The sequence below is a fragment of the Centropristis striata genome, chromosome 15 (assembly GCF_030273125.1).
Source record: "Centropristis striata isolate RG_2023a ecotype Rhode Island chromosome 15, C.striata_1.0, whole genome shotgun sequence".
Taxonomy (NCBI): domain Eukaryota; kingdom Metazoa; phylum Chordata; class Actinopteri; order Perciformes; family Serranidae; genus Centropristis; species Centropristis striata.
The window spans coordinates 32807249-32835154 of NC_081531.1; the positions used below are offsets into that span (position 1 = coordinate 32807249).

The 27906-nt window shown below is 38.0% G+C and overlaps 2 protein-coding genes across 2 annotated transcripts; one reads left to right on the forward strand and one right to left on the reverse strand.

Moving 5' to 3' along the window:
• The first annotated feature begins 9 nt into the window (after positions 1–9).
• zgc:163098 (uncharacterized protein LOC100037380 homolog) lies at positions 10–16915 on the forward strand. The gene is made up of 24 exons (XM_059351181.1): positions 10–132; positions 1930–2014; positions 2966–3077; positions 3640–3752; positions 3892–3959; positions 4040–4149; positions 4234–4298; positions 5146–5311; positions 6131–6330; positions 7732–7775; positions 8912–9016; positions 9103–9169; positions 9662–9831; positions 11543–11705; positions 11820–11899; positions 11998–12085; positions 12164–12292; positions 13530–13719; positions 13954–14031; positions 14846–14909; positions 15006–15156; positions 15525–15635; positions 16280–16467; positions 16559–16915. Exons 2-24 carry the CDS (start codon positions 1937–1939, stop codon positions 16677–16679), a joined length of 2661 nt encoding a protein of 886 aa, XP_059207164.1. The 5' UTR covers positions 10–132; positions 1930–1936; the 3' UTR covers positions 16680–16915.
• On the reverse strand, positions 15790–27906 carry wdr44 (WD repeat domain 44). Its single transcript, XM_059351180.1, has 20 exons — positions 27291–27906; positions 26331–26364; positions 25173–25256; positions 24273–24876; positions 23544–23683; positions 23336–23431; positions 23076–23212; positions 22725–22808; positions 22507–22613; positions 21849–22000; positions 21633–21771; positions 21475–21536; positions 20675–20791; positions 20446–20568; positions 20148–20339; positions 19420–19521; positions 19188–19303; positions 18969–19096; positions 18747–18881; positions 15790–17948 (listed from the first exon to the last, which is right to left on the reverse strand). Exons 1-20 carry the CDS (start codon positions 27377–27379, stop codon positions 17860–17862), a joined length of 2730 nt encoding a protein of 909 aa, XP_059207163.1. The 5' UTR covers positions 27380–27906; the 3' UTR covers positions 15790–17859.

The following is a 27906-nucleotide window of genomic DNA, read 5'->3' on the forward strand; positions in this document are numbered from 1 at the left end:
GTGATCGAGCAGCGTCCCCCTCAGTGGCTGCAGCTCCAGTCGGATCTCTCGCCTCTCCACAGCTTCATGTTGTGATAGAAACCAGTTACTGTCGCAGCCAAACATGGTGAAGCAATAGCATGACACAAATGTGTAAGTGGCTTGTTTTGCTGTGAAGCGTATGTGCATGCAGTGTGGTTTAATAATCAACTGTCGAAAGAAAATATTAGACTGTTATGTCAGCTAGCGTTAGCTTAGAGATTCACTGTGTTTGGCATCAGGAGCTAACAGCTGCTAGCGATAAGACAGGAATAGTTGCATCTGTATGGGTTGTGAGATTAGCATGATAATGCTAGGAGCAGAAGAATAATCTGTTTTAAGTGTCTACAGGCTGTCTCAGTGTCACTTGCGGTAGTTAGCCTAGCTAATCATTAATTATAGCTAACGTTAGCAAAGTGCAGTGATAGCTAATATGTAGTCCAGGCCTTTTATGCTCCCAAACAACTTGTGCATTAATGTATCTCTGCAGCATTAGTAAAATGGCATTATTAATTAGAAACTGCTAGCTGTAATAGAATATAATGGAGTAAATCTGCTTGGCTGTTGCTAACTTACTATTAGTGTTAAACACCCCCTCTGAATATATGCAGTGTGTATGGGGTATAAATAGCACTAGATTCTGCTTGTTTCAAATGTGCAAAGTTGCAGTTACATAGCATGTATGTGACCTAAGAAATATGGCCAGAGATCCATGCTGTTTTTAACCTGTCTGCTGTGGGTCCTGCCCTGTCCCCCCAGAGGACCAGGGAGGTGTCTTACCATTTATTGTTGTCTACTGACCCTGAAAGTGATGGACAGTTAGTACACAAAGCATAAAGGATGTCAAACTTCTTTGGGACAAGGATGCATTTAACAGGATTAGAGTCATTTTAACACCATATGGTTTATATGTAGTCTAGGCCATTTGTGCTGCAAACTGACCAAAACAACTTGTACATTAACATATCTCTGCAACATCCAGGACATTAGTTAAATGGCATTGTTAAGTAGAAAGAGCTCGCTATAATATAAGATAATGTAGTGAATCTGTTTGGCTGCAGCTAACTTAGTGTCAAACAGCACCTCTAAATATACAGTACAGGCCAAAAGTTTGGACACACCCATCTCATTCAATGCGTTTTTCTTTATTTTCATGACTATTTACATTGTAGATTCTCACTGAAGGCATCAAAACTATGAATAAACACATATGGAATTATGTACTTAACAAAAAAAAGTGTGAAATAACTGAAAACATGTCTTGTATTTTAGATTCCTCAAAGTAGCCACCCTTTGCTTACTAGAATATAAGACATGTTTTCAGTTATTTCACACTTTTTTGTTAAGTACATAATTCCACATGTGTTCATTAATAGTTTTGATGAATTTACAATGTCAATAGTCATGAAAATAAAGAGAGAGAAAGAAAAACATTGAATGAGAAGGTGTGTTCAAACTTTTGGCCTGTACTGTATGTTTTAGCAGTTTGCAGTGTATATGAGATAGAAATATTCTAGATTTTGCTTGTTCAAATGTGCAAAGTTGCAGCTATATTGCATGTATGTATCATCTGACCAAAGAAAAGGAGATTCATGCTGTTTTTAACCTCCAGTGCATGTCTGCTGTGGGACCAGGGAGGTGTCTTGCCATTATTGTTGCCCACTGACCCTGAAAGTGATGTAGAGTTTGTGCACAGAACGTAAACTTCTTTGAGATAAGGATAGGATAGATAGGGTTAGAGTAATTTGAACACCAGATGGTTTGTAGCTTACTTTTAACTACAAATAAAATAAAAGTAAGGGGATTATATAATTTCTTTTATATCACTGTTGTTCATGTTCATTTGAAACAATAAATTACTAAAATGATTCAATAGGTTTCTTTATTAATTAATGATTGTTATTTTTGCAGTTTGAGCATGGCAGATAGAAAGGGCAAACCTGTCACGCCGATCAAAACACGCACAAAGAAAGAACAAAAAGAGCTCAAGAAAAAGGTAAGGAGGCTGGGGGTGATATAACACGGGATAAAAATAGGGCTGCACCATTAAAACAAAAACAAAAAATTAATTGCAATGTTGTTGACTGATATTGCAATCGTGATATGATTTACAATAAGGGAGTGAATTATCTTTTTGCACATTATTCTCATCGTATCATTAAAACTTTCATTAAAAATATATTAAAATGAATGGTGGAACTTTTGCAAGGATCTCTCCCAAACAAAGATTTTTTTATTTGATACATGTTTTGCCTCAATCAAATATAGCACCTTCAGTTATTTATGTTGTATTAGTCCATATAGTGATTTTGATAAAATTTGGATTAATTGTGCTGACCTAGATAAGATTTCTTGTAGTATGAACATACATGTTATCCAATAAGATGGGGGTAAATAAATGCTTATCACCAATTTAAGAAGTTTTAGATAGATAGATAGATAGATAGATATACTTTATTTATCCCAAGCTGGGAAATTACAGTGTAGCAGCAGCATTACACGCATAGACAATGACAACACAATTAAATAAAAAGAACAACCTAGGCATACTTCAAGCAATAAAATATAAGAATACAAGAAAATGAAATAAAAAATAAAGTGTCTAAAGAAGGAGTATGTATTAAGGAGTAGAATAGAATTCCAGTGCAGAATAAATATGAATATATAGTATAAAAATGTTGGTGCTATGAAACAAATAAGGTGCAATGAACAGTGTGCATAAAAAACACATCAAGTGCATAGACAGTATGTAATGAACCATGCTATTATCTGTTGTTGTACAGGGTGATGGCATGTGGCAGGAAAGATTTTTTATATCTGTCCCTATGACAGCGGAGCATATATATATTTCACATATATTTCATATATTTCGGAGCATATATATATTATAGTTCACAACAGTGAACTAAGGGGTGGATAAGATACATGCGTTCTACATGTGTTCTAGGAGGAAGAAAAAGCAGCAGAGGTTTTTGAAGAATTCCTTGCATCATTTGAGAGCAACAAGAAAAGCGGAGTGAAAACATTCGTCCATGGGGGTATCGTGAATGCAACTAAAGGTCAGCAGCTCGGACTTAGTGACTTTTCCTGTTTGTTTAAAAAAATGTTTGGACAAAAGATGAATTATGAGTTATCTGTTCTGATAATGTTGAACCAAATTACCTGAACATCTTTAGAGAAAAGAAAAGAATATCAGGCTGACTCAGCAGTGAAATAGTTCACCATGTTAATTTTTCAGGGTCTTAAATCTTTTCAATGAGTTAATGAAATTCACCCGCTGTCTGGTCCTGTAGTCAGCAGTCCATTATCAATTTAATTAAGAAAATAAAGCTCTTCAAATACTGAGCAGTTCTGTTATACATAAAGACTTCCCTTTAATTTAAATGCAGCAGCAGGACTGAGCCTCGACTATTTCATCAGATGTTTTTTTGAACTGAGGCCAGTCTGTCCACCTAATTATACAGGAAGCTGCTCAGATATCCTGCTGACAAACAAAAGAACAGTGGCGATGATAGAGCCTCCCCCTGCTTTCACACATCTAACATACCATTACCTAAATTGCACGCTTTATGAATTGTCGGATAGTCATTGTTCAGGGGTTGCTTTGATTACTCTTTGCAGAGGAGGAAGCAGCAGAGGTCAAGAAAAGTCATATTTATCGACCTTCTTCTACGAAGTTTGTCCCTGTGTCCCAGCATGTCTCCCCAGTATCATCTGGTGAAAGCAAAAAGGCTGTAAGTTTGTGTAAAGGCACACTTTACTGAAAAGTATGAATGTATACTGTGTACATTTATCTTTAAATGTTACTCATGACCTCTCACTTTGGTCAGTGCAACTGTTAGAACAACCACTGTCTGCTACCTCTTTGAACAGGCGTTTAAAAAAAAGTCAGAAGAAAAGAAGAAGAGTAATCTTGAGCTCTTCAAAGAAGAACTAAAGCTGTAAGTCTTTTTGCAAAAAGGTCAATATGTTGATATCTGTTTGGCATATGTAAGCATATTTTTGCATTTGACATAAACAGGATACAAGAAGAGCGTGAGGAAAGACATAAAAGGAAGAAAAGTGACTCCGGTGGAGGAGGAGGAGGAGGAGGATATGGAGATTTGGACACGCCATTATCCGGACGATCGAGTAAGAGTCCCTCTTCAAAATAAGAGTTATCTCAGGTGAAAATTGCAAATCATGCTAACTTCATTTCTGTTTGTTTCCCCACAGTGTTATATGATGACCTAACAGTGCCAACCACCACTAACCTCTACATTAGCTGCATTAGCCCAAAGGTAAAGCAGCACACTTACGCTAATGGGCTTTGCACAGCTTAGATGTAGAGTTTTCATCATAAATTTTATATACAGGTATGTATATTTTTGTAAGAACTATTAAGGTGCTGCTGCGATATAAGATAAGATATTCCTTTATTAGTCCTAGAATGGGAACATTTCCAGTGTTACAGCAGCAAAAAATGTATAGCAAAAATAGGGGAAAAAAATAATAGCATCAATAATTAACAATATATAGAAACAAGAAATATTACAAAGAAATATGAAAGTATTACCACTTTAAACAATAAGAAATATAAAGTTAGGAACAATATATACAATATAGACGGACTCAACAGTTGAAAAGGTTGTGAGGGTGAAGGCTGTCTTTTGTTTTTTTTAAATAATGATTTAATGTCAGATCATAACTGTATTATCCGTTTTTTTTGGGATAAGTTATTTAATTGGAATAAATAAAATAAAATAAAAAGACATAGATCTTGAAAAAAAAGTGATTGATGTGGGAGGACCATGTAGTTTCCATGTTAGTCACCTCTTTTTTGTTGTTTTTATCAACATTATTTTTCTTTAAAAGATAATGATATTTTGTATCGATTATACACTATATTATGTGTGGATCTATGGTTAAAACAGAGGAGCATTATGTTTTCTATTTCTTTTTTTTTTTAAATGTGCAATGCAGCCTGTATAAACGGCATCAAAAGAGGCACCAATGTAAAAAGGCTGTATTTCACCTGTTTTATTTTATTAATTTTAGATGAAGATATTGTGGAGAAAGAAAAATAGTGACAAAAATAAACTCTAATAAATATAAAATATGTCCCATAAATTTTCCTTGTTTTTCAAGATGAATGAGGAGATGCTCTGCAAAGAGTTTGGTAAGTATGGTCCCCTGGCCAGTGTGAAGATCATGTGGCCCCGAACAGACGAGGAGCGCTGCCGGACCTCCAACAGAGCCTTTGTGGCTTTCATGACACGCAAAGATGCAGAGAGAGCCCTGGCTTCACTTGATGGTACAGTTGACTCTAAAAACTAGGTTTGATCTGGGGCTGGGTGATTAAATACATTTTATTTTCACTTAAAATTTTGGCTTTAATTTTGATAATCAAGATAGAATTATTATTATTCCAATCCCTTTACTTTATAGCAGCGCTATAAATGAAACAGAAAAGAATAATAATTAAAATAGTTTACCAAATGTTGAATACATGTTGGCATGGCAGTGCACTACATCATACTTTATGTAATTTATTTTGGTGTTTTTTTATACGTCAAATATATGTTGTATAAGTAGTTTTCAGTAGGCGTACTTTCATAGTTGGTCTTATTTGTTGTGATGTAATTGATTTTATTCAGATTGATTTTATATAATTTATTTAAATATATGTATATGTTTATATTTATTAACTACAGTTTATTAAAATAAATAAAGTATTTTATTATATTTTACAAAATGTTTAAATAAAATCCCATTTAAATATATATATATATATATATATATATATATATATATATATATATATATATATATATATATATATATATATTTAGTATTTCTTTTTTCAATTCCCTTTATTGTATTGTTATTGTTTTTTAATCATTACTTAGAATGTAATTGTTAAATGTTCTTTGTAATGGTAACAAAAAAACCCTGTAAAAATCTACATATATAAGAAAATCCCACAATTTTCTAAAATTCAATAAAAGCATGTTAAAATCAAAGTAATGACCAAAATAAATGTGATTATGATTTTTGCCATTATCACACACCTGCATTATGAGCATGTATTATTCTGTTCCACACTGACTGTGAGTCATGTTTTGTATTGCAGGTAAAGTGATTATGGGGTTTGAAATGAAGCTGGGATGGGGCAAACCAGCTCGCATCCCACCTCAGCCTCTCTACACACCAGTGGGGGTGAGAGCCACACCACCACCCCCGTCTGGTCTGCCTTTCAATGCTCAGCCAAGGGATCGCTTCCGCAATGACTTCACCAAGCCACTGGGCATGTCCAAAGGAGAGCTTGACAAGGTAAAATAGTCTATGTGCATGACATTTTTCTCGTCATAATCTGCAGTGATTTGTGTTTCACTAGACAGCACAGGCTCTCATATTTAAATAATGGCTGTTAAAGGAACACTCCACCGTTTTTTCATATTAAAACATGTTATTTGGTCAAGTAAGACGAGTTGATACAGACCTCTTGCGTCTCAATGCGTGCACTCAATCGCCCTGGCACGCGGCGCCACTTGGCTAGCACTTAGCTTAGCCCAGTTCATTCATTAGGATCCAAACAGATGGACAGTTAGAAGCGACCAAACTCCTCCATGTTTTCCCTATTTAAATACAGCTACACGAGTAGTTAAACGACCAAGTATGGCGACACAAAATAAAACGTGGCGCTTTTCGAAGTGGATAAAAAGGAGAACTATAATGTATGGCGGAATAGCACTTGGGAGCACTTCGACTCGGCGCAGTAATATCATCACTCCTGAAAAATCTTCTCCCCTCAGGAGTGATGATATTACTGCGCCGAGTCGAAGTGCTCCCAAGTGCTATTCCGCCATACATTATAGTTATCCTTTTTATCCGCTTCGAAAATCGCCACGTTTTATTTTGTGTCGCCATACTTGGTCGTTTAACTACTCGTGTAGCTGTATTTAAATAGGGAAAACCTGGAGGAGTTTGGTCGCTTCTAACTGTCCATCTGTTTGGATCCTAATGAATGAACTGGGCTAAGCTAAGTGCTAGCCAAGTGGCGCAGCGCGCCAGGGCGATTGAGTGCACGCATTGAGACGCAAGAGGTCTGTATCAACTCGTCTTACTTGACCGAATAACATGTTTTAATATGAAAAAACGGTGGAGTGTTCCTTTAACTCTGTTGGGATGGTGGTGTACTAGAAAATTAACAGAAGACGAGCCTTTTGGAGGAGGTTTTTCTGCAAAAGTGCTCCACTTTTTCTCGCACTATTTAGAAAAATGTACAACTTGAAAATATTAGTATAACTTTGCCTAAATATATGCAAAAAATGAATCCATGTCTAAACTGTAATTCGTCATCAGTCGTTGTAAAAAAAATCGTTGTGAAAAGTTGGGAATCATGTTGCATGTTTGTTCATTCATTTAATTAATCACCTTGTCCATGCAGTCCCATATCACATGGTGCAGAGTTATAGTTGTGCACAAATTCAAAGTAACAACAGTGTGACTGTGTATAAAAAATGTTAATATAAACTCTGAGATAAATTAGCTTAGCTGTTATATATGGCTTAACATTTAAGAGTAATTTACTACAGCTGTGTCACCCTCCCCCCATTTCACTGACTATGAATGCTATCAGTGTTTTCTATGCTGTATGTATCCTGCAGTGTTTCATCTGTACAAGTACTCACTTTTTAATATTTTCACTATTTGATTTGACTTCACAAACAGACTCTGTCCGAAGCCGTAGTCAAAGTGGTTATCCCAACCGAAAGGTACACACACTCTTCTTACTACGACTGACCAGCTGTTATAACACAAGTTTTATAAGACCCATACAGATTATTTTAGGCAGGAGGTTCCATCTGCAGTTGCATCTGACTTATAGGACGTCGTAAGCAACCCCGAGTCATGTTGCAACAATTAGTGCACATATGAAATGTAAAACTAACGATTGAGGGCTCTTATTGTAGATATCAAAGGTTCTGGTAGCCTCAGATTTGCATACAGTGAATGCAGCTTTCTATAGACTTTTGTATTTTAATAATTCAATATTGTCCCCATTATAGTTTTAATGTGTGTTATTTTGAAAAGTGGAAAAGCGCTAGACATGGTAAATTACTGTTATAGAGTCATTAATTAATATCGACATCTTTGAGCCCTGGGCTTCCCACGGGTAGGCTGAGACACTGCAGACCGATACAGCTAGAAGGCAGATAGATTTAATATTAACCCGAGTCAGACGATCTAAGTTCATGCTGGTGCCATACATTATGCAAAGTACCGCTTCAGGTTAGAGAAGTTAGTCAAATGAAGGTGTAACTGCAGTGGTAGATCTCATACAATATTAGGCAGAACTGCAGGTTTGAAGGCATGAATCCAGTCTACGGTAACCTTTCTATTTAGCTGCTTGTAGACTGACTTATGTTAAACATGCTGCAATTATTGTGTCAAGTAAACATTTTGAGAACAATGCATCTATTTCATCCTTTTAATTACATACTTATAATAAAAAAAATTGGCATCTAATTTCTTGTGATTTTGTTGAAATTATCTCAACAGTGAATATAAAATCACTAAACTTTGGATTGGGGCTTTGATATCTGGACACAGTGACCCAGAGATATAAGCATGCTGACACAGTGTCTGTCCAGAAGGTAGTGACTAGGCAGTTTTGCACAGTGCGATGTTCCACTGGGACTGGCTGTCACCTTATTATGGTCAACATTTTTAAATTATCGAATGCTATGACATGGAACGACACTGTTAGCGGTCAACTGCGTTCAAGCTGACGGCCAGCCTGCAGTTTGCATGGGCCACTAGTTCAGTGTAAAGAGATATTTGAGCACTCATGCTGTAACTGACGGAAAGTGTGCAAACCCTGGTCTGATACGCTCTTCTTTCCCCATAGGAATCTATTATTCCTCATCCACAGGATGATAGAGTTTGTGGTGCGTGAAGGCCCTGTGTTTGAAGCCGTAATCATGAACAAGGAGAAAAGTAATCCAGATTTCAGGTAAGTATCGCTGCAGCTGGTCATGGGTTGGCCTTCAAGTGACCTTTAGGCTAGATATTTAATTAGCTCGTTCTTTATTGTCTCAGGTTCCTTTTTGACAACAAAAGCCAAGATCATGTGTACTATCGCTGGAAACTGTTCTCCATCCTCCAGGTATGTTTTACTGTAAAAAAAACCTCAAGGATTCTATATACAAATAATTTACTTGTTCATTTAATTTAATGGGGAATAGTTGTTGGAGTCATGTTGATTTTTTTTTTTTTAATTTTATCTTTATGTAGGCCAACAGGTTACATACAACATAGGATATTTACCCTTCTTAAAAAACAAAACAATTTCTCTTATATGTACAGGTTCCTGATACATAGGAAAAGCCAAAAAAAAGGAAAAGAAAACTAAATCATAGAAAAGATAACCATCAGGATTTTCATTCTGTATCCATAGATATACATCAACATCAGTTTTCTTCCCAGGCCCAATTTTTTAACATTTTTATGTATTAACATTATGAACAGTTCGAACATAAGGGGGAGTTTCACTTTAATTCTCTGGAGTCATGTTGATTTTAAATGATGTCTAGCTTTTACTACTGTCTTGGTATTTGAGTTTCTATGTTTCTATTCCTGACCTCCGTCCTCACCACAGGGACAGTCCCCGACAGAGTGGAGGACCTCAGATTTCCGTATGTTCCGGGGAGGCTCCCTGTGGAGACCCCCCATCCTAAACAACTACTCTTCGAGAAGTGAAGATAGGAGCGAGGTGGAAGAGGATGCTCCCCCCGAGGAAGAGGTGAAGAAAGGGCAGCTCAGAACTGAGTAAGTATTCCTAGCAGGCATAATGACATCTGTGTATGTGCATAACTTCTAATTTAAGAGATAGTTGTGATTTTTGTGAGGTTGTACAGTACAGGCCAAAAGTTTGGACACACCTTCTCATTCAATGTTTTCCCTTTATTTTCATGACTATTGACATTGTAAATTCATCAAAACTATTAATGAACACATGTGGAATTATTTACTTAACAAAAAAGTGTGAAATAACTGAAAACATGTCTTATATTCTAGTAAGCAAAGGGTGGCTACTTTGAGGAATCTAAAATACAAGACATGTTTTCAGTTATTTCACACTTTTTTTGTTAAGTACATAATTCCATATGTGTTTATTCATAGTTTTGATGCCTTCAGTGAGAATCTACAATGTAAATAGTCATGAAAATAAAGAAAAACGCATTGAATGAGATGGGTGTGTTCAAACTTTTGGCCTGTACTGTATGTGGTACTTTTCCATAGTCATTGTATTGCCTGCAGTAAAAGTGGTCGGCACGCCTCCAGTTTGGAGAAACATGCAGGGGTACTGACACAGAAGCTAAGCAATGTTCATTATTTATTATTTATTATTATTTAGAATATTTATTATTATTTAAAATATTTTCCCTCTATACCTTGCTGTCAGACAGCCCTGAATCTGTTCTACGCATCTCTTTAAAACCACAAGACTAACCCTAACCCTTAAACAAAAACATAGACATACAACATAGATTACGGGAGTTGCTGGTCTACCACTACAACATGATCTCACAGAAATCCGTGAAATAGCCACGGATTTCGCTTAACTCAAAATCCGTGGAATAGCCACGGAATCGCTCAAATTTCCGTGAAACTGACACGGATTTCGCTACAATGCAAGTTAATGACATAGTCATATCCCGTGGCTATTCCAACATACAAAGTGATTATGTACATTCACTGAGTGAATATTTAGAAAATAAAACATATATCTCTCACTAGAAATGTGCTAAAAATCCATTTTTATGCAGAAACTAAGTCAAAATATTGATTTTTCACTAAAAATGAGAGAACTGTCCGCCATGTTTTTTGTTCTGACCGCTGGGACCTTGAAAGTCACGTGACTTGGAACAAACCAATAGCCACGGGATATGACTGTCATTAACTTGCATTGTAGCGAAATCCGTGTCAGTTTCACGGAAATTTGAGCGATTCCATGGCTATTCCACGGATTTTGAGTTAAGCGAAATCCGTGGCTATTTCACGGATTTCTGTGAGACCAGGTTGACCACTACCTTGATCGGTGGGTTTACTTCTGTTATTTTCTGACTTTGGTAAATCCAAACTAATTATTTTAAACATTAAAGTCACACATCAACACAAACAAAGTAAATGATTGAGGCATCGGCAGACCAGCAACTCCCATTGATCTGTCAGGTAAAATTACTGTTTTTGTCAAAGGAGTCTGGTAGCTTTGAAGAGAGCATAGATCAATAGATAAAACAGCTTCAGTGCACCTGTGTAAACTTAAAACAGGGCTGTCTGATGGCACGAAAAGCTGTGCAAAGTGTAAAGTAAACTTGGACTACATTTTGCTGCTGTACCAGACCACTACTCAGCTTCTATGTCGGTGCTCCTGCCAGCTTCTCTAAATTGGGGTCATGCGGACGGTTATTAACTGTAGGTAAGTCTGAACTTTCCCTTTAAATAAAACCTCTGTTATTCTGTAAATTCCATTCAGGCACAGACAGAGATTGGAGACATTGCTTACAGACCTCACTCCAAGCAGAGAAGATATTGCCAGTGCCATGCTGTTCTGTCTTGAGCGAGCAGATGCAGCAGAGGAAGTAGTGGGTCACATCACAGAATCTTTCTCCTTACTACAGACGCCTCTTCAGAAGAAGGCTAGTTTGCTCCCTTTAAGTCTTTTAGGTTTATAAAAAAACAAAAAACACATTTAAAGTGTTAGAGTTTAAAAAGTATAGCTGATTTAACTTTTTTGGCCCTTGTTCCCACAGATTGCCAGAATATATCTCGTGTCAGACATCTTGCACAACTCCTGTGCCAAAGTAGCTGGTGCATCATATTATCGTAAATAGTAAGAGGTTTTTCCCCATTTCCACTTTCACACTTTAATTATTTTTTTTATTTCTTATATGTGACAGTCAGTCAAGTGTTTCTGTCTCTGTTTTTCAGTTTTGAAACAAAGCTAATGCAGATATTTGGAGACCTCAATGCTGCGCATAAAAACATACAAGCCAGGCTGCAGGCAGAACAGTTTAAGGTAATCGTGTTTTATTTGGCTCACAGAAGGACATTTGCCAAAAATTCAAAATATAAATTATATTCCCTGTCTCCACAGCAAAAGGTTACAAGTTGTTTTAGAGCATGGGAGGACTGGGCCATATATCCGGAACCTTATCTAATCCACCTTCAAAACATCTTTCTGGGCCTCTCTAAAGCAGGAAAGGAGTCGACAGAGACAGCAGAGGTGAGTTGAATATTTGTTGCTCGTTAGGGACATGGTAACCTTTTTCTTATAGCATTTTAAAAAATTAGACAGCTGTTCATGTTGAAGACATTTTAAACTAGAAATACCTCAACTCTCTATATACAGTAGTGTTCAAAATAATAGCAGTCCAATGTGACTAACCAGATTAATGCAGGTTTTTAGTATATTTTTTATTGCTACATGGCAAACAAGGTACCAGTAGTTGCAGTAGATTCTCAGAAAACCAACAAGACCCAGCATTGGTGATATGCAGCTCTTAAGGCTGTGACATTGGGCAATTAGTTGAAAGGGGTGTGTTTCTAGGATATTAACTACCTAAGACCTGTGTTGTTGTACTTGGGACATTTAACACAGGAATACATTCAAAGCAAAGCCACTTACCTAGTTAAAATACTGCTAGTGGCGTTAAAAAAAAGCTGTTACAAGCAAATGGTGTAAAGAGGACCCAACCATCCAGAGAAACTGGTTGGACATTGTGGAAGGATTGCATAATATGTATAAATGTACACATACTATTACAACAATCTACATCATGGGTCTCAAACTCGCGGCCCGCGGGCCAATTGCGGCCCTCGTCACGATATTTTGTGGCCCCCACCTTGATATGAAAGTTTAATGTGAGTTTTATATGAATGACACTTTACTGTGTTGTGTGTGGAAGGTCCCTTTTATTACTTTTATGGGGTAATTTTGTCTTTTTTAAATAATTTTGTCTTTTTTTAATAATTTTGTGTCTTTTTTGGTAATTGTGTGTCTTTTTTAAGTAATTTAGTTTTTTTCTGTCATTTTGTGTCTTTTTGGTCACTTTGTGTATTTTTTTGGGTCATTTTGTGTATTTTTTTGGTCATTTTGTGTCTTTTTAACGTACTTTTTTTAACGTAATGTAGTGTTTTTTCAGTCATTTTGTCTTTTTCTGTAATTTTGTGTCTTTTTTTGGTCATTTTGATACTGCCTCCAGCGGCCCCCAGGTAATTTGAGTTTGAGACCCCTGATCAACATGCTATGAAAAATGGGTAAATGTGGGCTGTCCATAAAACCCATCACAAAGACTGAAGAGACTGGACTTTAAAAAGTAAAATAAGCATATTATTGTTTGTTGACACCAAACTTTGTATTCTATATTATGCTTTGTTGTACTTTCATGATTAAAAAAAAAAAGTTAAACACAGAAAAGAAACAATAAACAGTCCAAACGTATTTGCACTTCTCGCTGCAGAAAGTCTTGTCTTATCTGGACGGTGCGCCTATGGACAGCGCACCCATAGATGGGTTACCGTTGGACAGAGCTCCTGTGGATGACCTCGATGGCTGCCCGTTAGGCTGGGACCCTCTGGACGGAGTTCCTGTCGATGACATCGATGGCGTTCCCTTAGGAGCTGCCACTGATGACATTGATGGAATGCCCTGTGAGTCCCACACATATCAAAAACACATCTTTCAACCAGAAGCCCACCGTTTCCTGTTTCTGTTGTCAATTATCTGCCCAACTCAAGTGTCTAAGATCAATACACAATAAATCCATTCTCTCATGAGCTGAGTGTGCACTCTGGTCTCCATCAGACGTTTCAAACAGGGATTTATAAAGTCATCAACTTCATCAAGTACCTGTCTGTCCTGACCCAACTGTTTTTTTCTCTTAGTGGAGGAGAACAATCCTCTCTCCACAGTGCCTTTGTCTAAGTGGGAGAAGACGGTGGATACTGTGACATTTTCTCAAGGTAACACAGGTGAAGATCATAGACGGTATTAAAGAAGTGGAGGTAGACACTGTGGGGTCGCCCATTGGTTTGTGGAATACCGTTTTGAAGCCTTGGCAGGGTTTTTCTAAGACAGAGGTGACCATAATTACCAGCTAATCCTAGCAAGCAAGCAATGGGAATCAGTAAATCATATTAACTGTGATATGAATTGGGATTCTAATTTTGACTAGAGGAAATCAGGCTTGAAATTGAACGTACAGCCGAGTTTCTTTTTGTACAAATGAACACGACATTTTAGGGGACCAAAATGTTAAAATTAAACTTTAAAAAAAAAAGTGAAACATTCAAGACAGTTCTAAGACAAGCTATTATTTCTCTATTTTACTATTTATGGGACCATAATGCATAAATAACAAAAATAACATCATGCTGTGTTGAAGAGCACTAGCTATTGACTTAAACTCTTTGAAGAGCACTAGCTATTGACATAGACTCTTTGTGAAATTGTTTAGTTAGCCAGGGCTCCCTTGAAAAAGCGGTTCTTAATCTCAATGGGATAATCCCTGGTTAAATAAAGGTTAAATAGATTTTTTTTTAAAAAAGGTAATAAATCAAGTGAGAAGTAGAGTCATTTTCACATGACTTTTTTTTGCAGCCAGCGGAGTCGCCCCCTGCTGGCCATTAGAAATAATTCAGCTTTAAGGCGCTTCTCCACTGGCTTGACCTGTAGTCTACTTCCCCTTCTTTAATACAGTCTGAAGTCAAGATGCACTCATGCATTATATCAATATTCCCCAGATGATCCAGCTCACATTTGTCCTTTCTCTCCAAGGCAAGACTGAGTCTAAGTGGGACATGGTGGTGGAGCAAAACAGTGAAGATGAAGTGAAAATAAGGTAAGGCCTCTGTGTTTGATAACAATGCATCATCTGCATACATAATCTGTCAAATGATGGGGAAATGTATTGTTCTCCTCTCCCTCCCGGTGACAGCGTCAACACACAGGATGGAGATGAAGACTTGCAGAGTGACAGCAGCGATGACTCTGGCAGTTTGCCCAAATATGACAGTGCAGACTTCCAGAGCTCCCTCCGAAGTTTTCAAATGTCTGAGAGCCAAAGGAAAAGGTTGAGAGAGCTGGAGGCAAGTGCACACTTATAAGTTAAAAGTTAGGTTGCTGTAAACATTTTTGGCTTTTATACAAACAATGTGGTTATCATTCTGTATTATTTGCTTCAATTAAATCCATCATTTTTGGAAAGCCACACTATGATGTCCATCTCAGTATCCTGTTTTAATCAGAAATACACCAAATTCAATTTCAGATGGATAATAGAATTGAAATGTGATGTTATCATCACTTGTTGAATAGAACAGTTATGTTTTATTTCCTTACACCAAATTTACATTTGACTCCTCAGGATAGCTGCCCCCTTACTGTACCATTTTTAACTGTTTGACAATATGTCACATTATAGCGAGTAGACCTGATGAGATGCTTCTTGCCACAGGTAAAGATCATGAAGATCCAGGATGAACTGGAGTCTGGCAAAAGGCCGAGGAAGTCTGGAATGAGTATACAAGAACAAGTGGAGCACTACAGGAACAAACTGCTACAGAAGGTGAGCTACTGGACATTTTATTCCACGTTTGATTTTACCCTGAGATATATAGGAGGTGAATTATTTAGGGGGTTAATGATGTGGTTATTATTTGCACACAGTGTGTATTCTGAAGTAAAGGGTATCTAACGTAAAAATGCAACAATCACTGATGTTTAAGAGAAATATATCTTTAATCAAGAACAGCAGGGAGCAAATTTTACAAAAGTGCTTGCTATTAGTACATTTAAATTAGACTATGAAATAAGTCAATTGGCACAGTAAAAAACAGTGTTACTGATGCTAAGCACTCAAAACAAGACACAGCCGATGTGCAACTGCAGAGCCACAAGGCCAGCAGCTTCAGATCTACAGGGAAAAAAACATCTAGCTACAATTGATGTTTTTGTGTTGTGATTTTACTTTACAAGTTAAAACGTGAAAAATGTCGGAGCACAGTCTCTGTTGAACACTTCAAGTAAGAACAGTTAACTCTGCTCCAAGGATTAAGTGGATTTTTGACAGTGTAACACACACAGAGAAAACCTTTAAAAAAAACTATTAATTACTCTGCCTGTTTGTGTCAGTGTTTATATGCACTGGAATACAGAAAGATAGAGAAGCCTGTGTCTGACTTTACTGGGATGTTTTACCGTCTACTTTAGGAGTTTGAAAAAGATGGAGAAAAGAACGAGAGACCGACGAGGTCAAAGTCGAAAGACAAGTCAAAGGATGATAGAAGGGACAAAGAAGGGAGGAGCAGAAGAAGTGAAGATGGCGTCAGAAGACGAGGATGGAGTAGAGATTCTGATGACCACACCCGAAATTCGAGGAGCATCTCTCCTTTAATAAAGCAAGTGCCATGAGATGTTTTTGCAGTGCGCCAATGTATTCATCCTGATTGTGATGCTTAAAATCCGTTATATGTTCATCTGTTTGAACAGGACAAGGTCTCCCAAGTGGTCCAAACGTTCCCGATCACCATCTCTTGACCGGAAGGCAGGCAAGTCTAGGTCTCGGTCTCCGCATCGCTCCCATAAGAAGGTAAAGAAGAGCAAACATTGACTCTGAACTCTGGACCTTGTTATCCATTAGCCTGCTGGTATGCAGTGCTATTTAAACAGACTGACATGCCTGTTTTCTTGGTCCCATCTTACACTATCCATGCAAGATCCAGCACTCTTTTGTATGAAGTTTGAACACTGTAACTAATTATATATATTTTTGTTTTAATGTTTGTTTTTAAAATGACAACCTGTAAAGATCTGACACTAAATAAATCACTGTGGGTGATGAACGTGTGTGTGTGTGTGGAGGACATTATTGTGAGGGTAGGGCCAGGTATCAAAATGCTTTATCTGTTAAAAATTGTCAACATTGATTTGATTGTTCGAGGTTAAAAAGGTTATCGACAAGCATTCTTCTAGTTTGTGTGGCCTTTTATTGAGGAAATTAATAGAGCATCATTTTGTTCGGTTTACAAAAGCAGCAATGTTACACACTGAATTTACAGTACTATTTTATAATGAAATGTGCTTTCATTGAACAGTTTATCAAAAGTACTTATTTGTTTCTGAAAAAAAGATACCCAGCCCTAATCATTAGTAACCGTACACAGATTTCCTGTACCGCAGATTTGCAGTCATCTGCTAAAATGTTTGATATATTTTAGAATTTGAATTTAGAAAAGCGATAGGCACCGATCATGGAAAACCACCTTGCTTTCGGGACAAATGGTTACATCTCTTTTCATGAGACACATTAAAAATTGTGACTGACATTAGGACAGTGTCTTGCACTAAACGTCTTTTCTGAAATGTGGGAGCAAAAGAAATTAGTAAGGTGCCCATACTGTTACAAATAGCCTTCTAGCTATACTCAATCTTGTAAATTAACATAAATATCTGAACAGACCGCACACACTTGGCATTTCCAGCTCTTTTTTTTTCTCAATGCCAAACCATTCACAGTTGCTTGGTATTAAAGATAAAAAATAGAAATGTGTCAGGGAATCACACCTTGTCTGTAATGTACAGTCCATTTTTTTTCCTCCACCCATTCCCATATCTTCCATTTTAGGGTCCCTGTTCTCCCGAAAAAAGCTACAGACGACTCTTTGTCTCAGAGCAACAACCGTTAGGTAGTTGGGTGGCGTTAGATGAACCCCGTTAGGCTGTCCTTCATCTTTAAGACTGATCTCCAACAGACAGGCCTGAGTGTGGGGAGCTGACGACCTCTTAGGTGCTCAGTACTTTTTTACATTGATGAAAACCTTAATGGCTCCAGTGAAATCAGCAGAGAGTAGAACCTCTGTGTGATCCGTCTTCAGGGCTCCTGTAAAGGACAACACGGTTTTAGAGCACTGAGATGGCAGTTTTATACACTACCGGTCAAAAGTTTTAGAACACCCCAATTTTTCAATTTTTTATTGAAATTCAAGCAGTTCAAGTCAAATGAACAGCTTGAAAGGGTACAAAGGTAAGTGGTGAACTGCCAGAGGTAAATAAAAAAAGGTAAGGTTAACCAAAACTGAAAAATAATGTACATTTCAGAATTATACAAGAAGGCTTTTTTCAGGGAACAAGAAATGGGTTAACAACTTAACTCTATGGAGTCTTGGGCTATTTTGTCCATTTTTGAATTCTTTTCATGTCTTTGTAAGTCATTTTGTGTCTTTTTTTTAGTAATTTTGTGTCATTTTGTGTCTTTTATTGGTCATTTTGTGTCTTTTTTTAGTCCTTTAGTCCAACATAAAATGTGATTTTGAATCTTTTTTTTACTTTCAAAACACTATCATGTTCAATAAAGAATTTCAAATGTTGCAAATGTGCATTAATTTCAGAGTACACTTAGACATTAAACTGCATCATTTTCAATTAAATTCTGGAGAAGTTGGTGTGTTCTAAAACTTTTGACCAGTAGTGTATGTCCATGAATTATAGAGATAGTTCAGGTGCTTGAAGTAGGGTTGTATAAAGTATTTATCCATAGTTAGTGCATTTTCTGCAGTAGATTGCAGTCACTACGCCAAAGTCTGGAGAAGCATGCAGGGTACCAGCATGGAAACTAAAGGAAATAACTGTCCCACTTAAAAAAAAAAATCCAAACTGTCTTGTATTTATGCAAACATACCTGAGGGTATCGTTTCAGAGTCTGTGGAGTCCAGGCTCTTACACTCTGCTTCTGGTTTGTCAGCTCCAGCTTCTTGTGGAACAATAAGGCCAGGGTGTGGTGCAAAAATGGCAGAGGTGACCACTGCGTTGTGTGCTGAAAGATGAGTAAGGGTTCAGTCACATTAATTAGAGAGACAGACGTGTTTAATCATGTTTGTCATTCAGTGCACAGCACAGTTACCTTTAATGCCTTCCCAGAAGTCATTGCGGTCTCGTCGTACAGATGTGAATTTGCTCAGGTCGTGGTAAGTGCTCCAGATGTACACATATTTATCCTCTGAGCCGCTGACTATGAAGGAGTAGTCATGACTGTAGGAAGATAACCCCATATTAAGTGAAAGTGTAGTGCGACATATAAACAAGGCTTTTTATGACTACATGAAAACGGAGCCTTCCTCACCTGAAGCTCGCCTTGATCTGGCTGCTGCTATTGACATAACCTTTATATTTCATGGATAAAGACAAGTCCCTCAGGTCATAAAGGCGAATGCGGGAATCATTTGAGGTCACCAAAATCTATCGAGAGAAGGGGGTGGGGGGGGTATGGAATTTGTTATTTAAAAAGTCTAGCATACCTCACTTTAGAGACATCAAACGTATGTAGATTTATTTGTAGTGGAGATGGATGTTACCTTATTCTCTCCAGGTAGAGGTTCAATGCCAGTGATTTTACGCCCAACTTTGTTCCTGCCTCTCGTGGACCTCACATGAATCTGAGTGTGGTATTTCAGACGCTGAGGAATGGGGAAAATGCATTAAACTTAAAGAATACTGTCATGACAAAAATTAATAATAAAGACATAATAGAAAAGCACTTTGCACATCTATTTCATGAGACAGGTGCATAGGTAACGGACGAGTAGATCAAAAGTCACAAACAAACTCCTACGCAGTCTAACTTGCAGAATTATATTTATTTGCAGTGTTGATTTAATGTACAGTACAGGCCAAAAGTTTGGACACACACCTACTCATTCAATGCGTTTTTCTTTATTTTCATGACTATTTACATTGTAGATTCTCACTGAAGGCATCAAAACTATGAATGAACACGTATGGAATTATGTACTTAACAAAAAAAGTGTGAAATAACTGAAAACATGTCTTGTATTTTAGATTCCTCAAAGTAACCACCCTTTGCTTACTAGAATATAAGACATGTTTTCAGTGATTTCACACTTTTTTGCTAAGTACATAATTCATTAATAATTTTGATGAATCACAATGTCAATAGTCATGAAAATAAAGGAAACACATTGAATGAGAAGGCGTGTCCAAACTTTTGGCCTGTACTGTATTTTTGCAAGTTAGACAGTGTGGGAGTTTGTAAACCATGTATTAGAAGAAAAAAAACGCCTACCTCTGTATCATAGAAGATGCATCGGCCATCGTATGTGCCGATGACGGCATACTTCCCATTTTGGCAAAAATTAGCTGCTGTGATGAGGCGTGTTTGTCCGTCCACCTCGTTCCATAAAGCCACCTTCTTGTCAGGAATGTTCCAGAGCCGTAGCTTTCCGTCCAGAGACCCACTTAAAAAGTACCTGTCATCCTGTGAAACAAGAAGCAAGTGTTACTATAAATACAGCCCGGGAGCCAAAATTAATAGATGTGTGATGTGTGCTGAGAGAGAAATAACGCAAGGTGACTCGACTTACTCTGGGATGGAAAGCGATGGCTGTGACAAAATCAATGTGCTGAAAGCAGCAGAGACACTCTCTCCTGGATATGTGCCACAATCTGACTGTTTTATCCATCGAAGAGGAGAGCAGGAAGAAGTTCTAGATCGACACAAAAATGGGAAAAGTAAGAGGGGAGACAAAATGAGTCTAAAATGTGTGAAGAGGAGGGATAAAGGGATAAAGAGAGGGCAGTAAGACATCACACCTTTGACCAGGACAAGTCCAGTAGATCAGCTGTATGACCTTTATACTTGCAGAAGGGGACTTGGCGGAAAGGGGCATTCCTGTCTTCTGTGTCTGGGTCCTCTGGAGCACAACTTGCCTATGATGAGAGTACAATCTGTTAGGAGTTTCAAGACTGTCAAATACACCGTGTTTCCACTGTATGGGAAGACATGTCCCTACTTGATTCAACTTGCAGTAAAATTGATTAAATAGATAGATAGATAGATAGATATACTTAATTTATCCCACGCTGGGAAATTACAGTGTAGAAGCAGCATTACACACAGAGACAATGACAACACAATTAACCCATTGAAGCCTGGAAAGCGGATACGTCGTTTTGTAGTATTTGTATAAGCTCTCAAATACTTTTTGAATTTAATTTCTATCTGCTACAGAGGCTGAAAAATCTATTATTTAGTGGAAGCGTTGATACTTCTGTTGAATTTCCAGAAAAAACAGGTTTTATGGGCTTATTTTAAAATCGCCCAGAGGTTTTACAGGCGTTTTAGGCCTCAATGGGTTAAATAAAAATAACAACCTAGGCATACTTCAAGCAATAGAATATAAAAATACTATAAAAAATAAAGTTTCTAAAGAAGGAGTATGTATTAAGGAGTAGAATAGAATTCCAGTGCAGAATAAATATGAATATACAGTATAAAAAATGTTGGTGCTATGAAACAAATAAGTAAATAAGTAAGGAGTCAAAGATACATTTAATATTTTCTGGAAACACCAGACAACCTACAAACCAATGGTATTATTCATTTCACTCACCCCAGGATCGTCAGATTTAGAGGAGCATAAACTTTCCTGAGAAGGAGAAGGTGAAACTCGACCTGGAGAAGCCGAAGAAAAACAATCTTAGTGTACGCTGAGCTGAAAATTAAAAACAATCTTGTGACAAAAAAAACATGTGCTCCTGGTGAGGTTACCTTCAGTGTTGTACTTTAATCTCATGTTATTGAAGTAATCAAAGGCAGTCTTCAAGACCCAGATGCGAACCACATTATCCTGGCCTGCTGTTGCCAGCAGCCGCCCACAGTGAGAGAACTTCATCGTCCAAACGGCCCCCTGAGGAAAAGACAAAGATGCTGGAATACGAGCATTCATTCATCTTCATAAAACCAAAACAACTAAGATCATCTTACCATGTGCTCTCCGCTCAGGTCCTGCACAACCTTAATCTGATCAAAGTCAAAGGGACCCTTCAAGCTGTGTGCTGCCTTGAACTTGGCGGGCCTCGTGTAAGGCATGCCCTCATCGTCACTGGAGGACGGATCGTCCTGATCTGTATGGAACACTGAGTCCACCACAAACAAAAAGCAAGGTGATCAAAGCCTTTCATAAGCATGTCACGCTTAAATATTCCTCAGGGATTGAACAGTTTAATGAATGAAACATAATGAACACAGAGTTCACTCAGCAAAGGGAAAATAAATTATCTGAATTATTAGTGTAACAAGGTTTGCTGTAATTGATTTATGGGTTTTCATAATTCAGAAGTGCATTTAGTTAACTGCTGACATTTATTGTTAGGACAATGACAAGTGATTACGCTGTTTTCCTGTATTATACTGTCCATTAAGAAATGCCAATCACAATTTAGTCTCTTCTCCTGCCTGTGCTTATCTGTGCTGCAGCTTGTTGTACTTCCACGTATTACAGGGTGCTCCAAACTGTCGTTTAAAGCAGTATATTGGCAGTATTAAGGTACTTTTCCTACATCAAAAAATGCAGTTACATTTGAAAGGTTTTCCTGAAATCAAAAGGATCTACACTAATGCTTAAAATTGCTGGTTTTCTTACCTTCATCACGCACGCTTTTTACTTTGTTGACAGCCTTCTCTCCATATTCCTCAGCTAGATGTTTGGCCTTCTTCACAGACTTACCCAGGAACTTTTTAAACTGGGTTCTGGTTAGAAATAAGGGACAGAAAAACATTATATTCTGTATTTGATCTTGTGGAGAGAAGTGAGAGAAAATAAATTCCAGAACCGTGCTACAAGAAGTTGCCAATCCTTACGTTTTTTGTTTTAGTTTTCCTCCATCTGTGTCAGCCAGGGGCGCCTGAGCCTTGTCATCATCATCTGACTGTGCTGCATCATTCCTGAGGAAAAAATAGAACACATCAACTTCCTCTAGAAAATGTACCATTTGTTTTTTCATAATTGGGCTTGAAAAATGCTTTTCACGGTGGGAGAATGTAGCATGTACACACTGGCGATGTTTCCCAAAAAGCCAATACCCTTTCTAGGAAAATTGCTTGTTTTGAAGTTTCTAGTCAGTATATTATTACGGGTATCATACTGGCTTTTCTGCATCAATCAGATTTAAAAATACCGCAGCTAATGCAAAAAAATATTTTTCTACTTACGTTATGTACTCCTTGGTCCTCCTCATGATGTGCAGAGTAAGGGGGTTAATCCCTGCAGGAAGTTTCTCTTCTGCCTGGATTAAAGGAATCTCTTCCCCAGTGTCCAAATTCTTGATCATCACACTGGCCAGAATTTCCTGTTTTAAGATAAGACACAAGTATGCATTTTTTTCCACAGAGGGTTGGTGGAAGGTATTTGCAAAAAGTTGGATTATGGCTTGAATTCAAGTTAAACAAGTGCAATAAAAACAAACACGTACTTCATCTGTCAGCTCTCTACCAGAGTTGGAACGTGGACGCTGAGGGCCTGTAGTTTGTCCTCCGCTCTGAGATGAGGCCTGTTCATCCTCATTTTCCTGAGAAAAAAAATAAAGCAAACAATGGTGCAATAGTGAAATAGATAAGCAGTTTTACTTTTGAGCATATCTGCATGAAAAAGAGGTTGCGCCTGCAGCCTCACTGACTGACCTGTGCTGTCACAACTTTGTCTCCACTGGTGGCACTGGCCAGATCCAAGGAATGCTGCAGCTCTTTGGTTAAACTCCTCACTGTGCTGCTCGGAGACACGAGGCCAGAGGGCTCCAGAACATCACCGCTGACTGCAGACACTGGGTAATCATGCAACAGAACACACAAAACTTTATCTGCTTTGTGTAGGGGTGCAGCCATTGAAGTTGACTGAAGGATAACAATTGAGAGAGACTGGTTGAATTCAATGTTTATTCAACATCTCGCATCAAACACTTATTAACCCTCCTGTTATGTTGCGGCTCAAATTGACCCATTTCAAAGTTTAAAAATAAAAAAAAATAGTGAAAGGAATTTTTCATAAAAAGAAAAAAAGTAAAAATGTTAAATAACATTTTTACAAAAAATCACTGCCATGTAAAACCATTGTATTTTATATGTAGGTCTTTCCAATGTACATAAAAACGTTTCAACATTCAAAAAGAGTGAATTATCTTCTTTGAACCATGATCAGTGAGAGGTAAAGAACACCATTGCACTAAATATTGATTGAAATGGTTAGTAATGGAGTTATTAATGAAATTAAAAAAAAATGTTTATTTGGGGATTTTTTAGTTTCTGACACTTTTGGATAATTAAACATGCCCAGGGTCAAACTGAGAAACGAACACAACAGGAGGGTTAACTTTGACGCTGTTCATTTTGCACCGTGAATTGTGTCTTCCCCACCTTCCAGTCCACTTGGCCTCAGACACTCCTGAGACTTCTTGGATGGTAGACTCTGCCAAGACGGTGGAGGCGGTCTTGGTGGAGGACCGCCGCTGGGAGGTGGTGGGCGTGAGGGAGGAGGCTTCTTGGTGCTTGCTACAATGTCTGGTTCTACTGTGAATTGCCGTGGGGGTTTTGTAGGCCCAGAGGAGTCTGAGTCAGCCGGCCTGTCTGTGAATGGGACCTGGTCTAAGATATCTGCTGGTCTCTGCTCTCCTTCTGCAACCACGACAACTCCATCGGGCTGACTTAGTCCTACGGTGCTGGTGATGTCGGGGGGCTGAACACCTTCTTGTGGCCCAGCTGATGGTCCTGGGAGATCTGCGGGTTCAGGGGCAGATATGGAGCACGCTCTGTTTGTTGCTGCACTTTCCTGTTGCTCCTCTGGCCTCTCGACAAGCTGAGGCTCAGCAGCTGGCGCTGCTAGCTCTACAGGAACTTCCTGAGCGTTATTCTCTTCCTCTGGCTCCGGTTCTGCTCTCACATCAACATGTAGCTCATCTAACAGCTGAGCCACCTCACCAACACTTCCCTTTTGACTCTCCTCAATGATGCTATCAATGATCTATGAGGAAGAGAAAAAACTCTTAATTTAACAATACAGCAACTATAATAAAAGTTCCTGTATCCAGCTCAACTGCATCAAGCTGTACATGACTTTTCTGTCTCTTTGTTTACAGTAGTAACAGAAAACAAAAACTAACAGTCAGATTGATATCCACTTAAAACCTGGAAGGATGCCATTTCTAAACCATGCCATCAAATATAAATACTTCTTATATACCAAATAAAACACGATAAAAGTTTAATTTTATCCATCAACTCACAGTGCACACTGTGTGATACTAAAAAAAAACATACCAGTAGGGAATCATCTTGCTGAGTCTCAGATGCAGCCACTCTGCAGCTCACAACTTGTGCAGCGTTTACTGATCTCTGTGGAAGCTGTTCAGACACATTAAAATCATTTTTTACCTGCAGTGGATACATTTGAAATAACAACATGCCAGCTTTGATTTACTTCAAGGCTCATCAAGACATTGAGACACAGAAAGACCTATTTATAGAATATCAGTACCTAACTACATGTTTAATGAGTGCATTTTTTTAAACTTCTTTAAAAAAAATATTCCTTCTCCCGTTTGATGCAGACTGCTTGCCATGAAAGTTACTTCTATGACTGAGTCCTAAATCAATTCCAGATTCTTCACAGTGATTTTATCATGAATGAAACACTGTTCTACAATAAATACTTTCCTTTTGCAGCAAAATCAATATTTTCAGTAAACTTTGCTGGTTTAAAGTGCAAGGTTCATTCCTGGGTCCATTTCAATATCAGTTCATAAAGTAGTTGTTGTTTGCAGTGTCTCCTGAGCCAGTGTATTTTAAATATCAGTTGTAACTGTTTGTGTGGGAAGGGCAGGCAGAGCAAGAAGGCCAGATGATTCATTTACATTTCATTTGCACTTTTCTAGCTGTCAGGAAGGAGACAGCGACTGAACACCGTAGGAGGCAAATATTATATCAAAAGGATTGCGTATTTGTAGTCAGTGACTCATTACAAAACAGGCCGTGTGAATGTTTTCTACACAGGGTACTAATATCTTACCCTGGAGTCACTCAGGTGGGGGCAACTTCAAGGTGAACTACTATAAACACTGCAGTCACTTCTAGATAGTTAATGTTAGAACAGTGTACTGTTTCACTCGGGTTTAGTTCCAGTAGCCATTGGCTTGTGAATCTAGTAAAAGAGAAGAACTAGAACTAGAAGAGGATAAGTAATAATCAGCAGGTAGTCATTTTGATAAAGAACAAACACTGACAATTAGAAGTAATCTAATAACTACTATCAAGTTACCTCAGCAGATTCAATAAAGGATTTGAAAGGAAAATAATAATTGAACTGTGCACCCTGAACCCTGTGTATAAGCTACGTTCGCTTCATTTTCAGTGGTAACACTGAAACAAATAGCAAATACTGCCTTGTTTCAACAGTTGCCCCGGCTTATACAAACATACCTGAGGTGAAGGAATGACAAACTTTGCAGGTGACCTAAAAAACACAAAGGGATAGAGGCGATCAAAGTAAGCGTCTACAATAAAACACCCTAAAACAAATCTAATCTGAAACGGAATTTGTCATCATTGTATCTGTTCCCAGGAGCATATTCATTAATGTGTCTGAATTATAAATCTTTTCAGGGTTTTTTTAACCTGATTAAACAAACTTTCCGGACATGTTTGCAAACAAATGTTGTTTGCAAAGTCTGAAAGCAAAGCCATAGACAAGAGTGGTCTTTGATTTAGTGGTTTACTGAATGTTTAAACATAAATTGATCAACATGCATACTATATTATAAAAGTGACTAATGCACTGCATGGATATTTCCATGGTAGCATATACAATGTATACTTCCTCTGAAAAACCAGCCACTTATTATAATGTAAAAGGGTCATAAAGTCCAAGAGGCATAGTTTAATCTAAGTGTTCAATTAAATCTATTCAAATTAGTAGGATTGCCTCACATTATTCTTACACATAGCATGTTCCAACTTGAATTATTGTACCCACCAGCCCAAACCAGACCAGTAATATATTCTAGATGTGAAGATAAGTGATGTTTTTGAACGGAAATTGTTGATTTGATCTCAGGAATAACATCATGTGACTTGGGATGACTCTCCCTGCACTAACATCAAACAGCTGGTGGGCTGAAGTAACGTTACCGTATGGCTGCATACAAGACATTGTAATAGTTTAAATATAAAATCAAATGGTAGGTATCTGTAGCGGACACGTGACTATCCTCTGAAGCAGTTAATTTAGCGCAACTGTCTATTAAATAAGCATTTTGCACATTAGTGGCACTAGCTGTCGTTGCTAAGTTGGCTAGGTACTTGTAACGTCTGGTGAGACATAAAACAAGCAAATATCGTGTGCATTAGTCACTCTTATATGAAGTAAATGTGTTTTCTTACACTTTGGGAGATGGGGTGAAGTTAACGTCCTCTGGAGCATCATAGAATTCCTCCGTGTCACTTGTATCTGACGCCATGCTAACATTCATTTAGCTCACTAGCTAGTCTAATTTAGTCGCCAGGCAGCTGTCTAAAAGCCTAACCTGCTTCCGGGTGTGTAGCACACATGTACTTGTCTCTCTATAAACCTTCTCTATATTTATGCTATAATTAAAAACCTTCGTCAACCACTTTCCTGTCCAACGTCACGCCATAACGTTAGTCAGTGTGCTAGCCAAATGCTAGGCTAACTAATGTATCTGACCAACGCCTACTGCTAAACTAGCTCTCTTATAATTCTGTCTCCTTCACGGCTCACTATCTTCTTGGAAAGTTGAGATCAGAAGCGCCTTTTTTAACAGCATACACTTATAGTGTAGCTGTCAAGCTAACGGGTCCAGTGGTTCGCGTCATAAACAAACCAGAAACAAAAAAAACACATCAGAGCGAGGTGAGTCAAAGGGCGGGGCCCAGCCAGCAGCTCTCTTCTTCTTCTACTGTAATAACATGACAGCTCGGGGTGAGTTTGACCTACTGCTGGCCCCTACTGGACTTACTGAAGAACAGCAGGCAAGGG

Excerpts from the sequence above, each read along its gene's own strand:
- zgc:163098 (XM_059351181.1), top strand. The coding sequence starts at position 1,937 with ATGGCAGATAGAAAGGGCAAACCTGTCACGCCGATCAAAACACGCACA. Across the intron at positions 2,015-2,965 it reads AAAAAGAGCTCAAGAAAAAG|GAGGAAGAAAAAGCAGCAGA; the intron begins GTAAGGAGGCTG and ends CATGTGTTCTAG. Across the intron at positions 16,468-16,558 it reads AGCATCTCTCCTTTAATAAA|GACAAGGTCTCCCAAGTGGT; the intron begins GCAAGTGCCATG and ends CTGTTTGAACAG.
- wdr44 (XM_059351180.1), bottom strand. The coding sequence starts at position 27,379 with ATGAATGTTAGCATGGCGTCAGATACAAGTGACACGGAGGAATTCTAT. Across the intron at positions 24,877-25,172 it reads AGCAAGATGATTCCCTACTG|ATCATTGATAGCATCATTGA; the intron begins GTATGTTTTTTT and ends TCTTCCTCATAG. Across the intron at positions 21,537-21,632 it reads ATTAAAGTACAACACTGAAG|GTCGAGTTTCACCTTCTCCT; the intron begins GTAACCTCACCA and ends CGGCTTCTCCAG.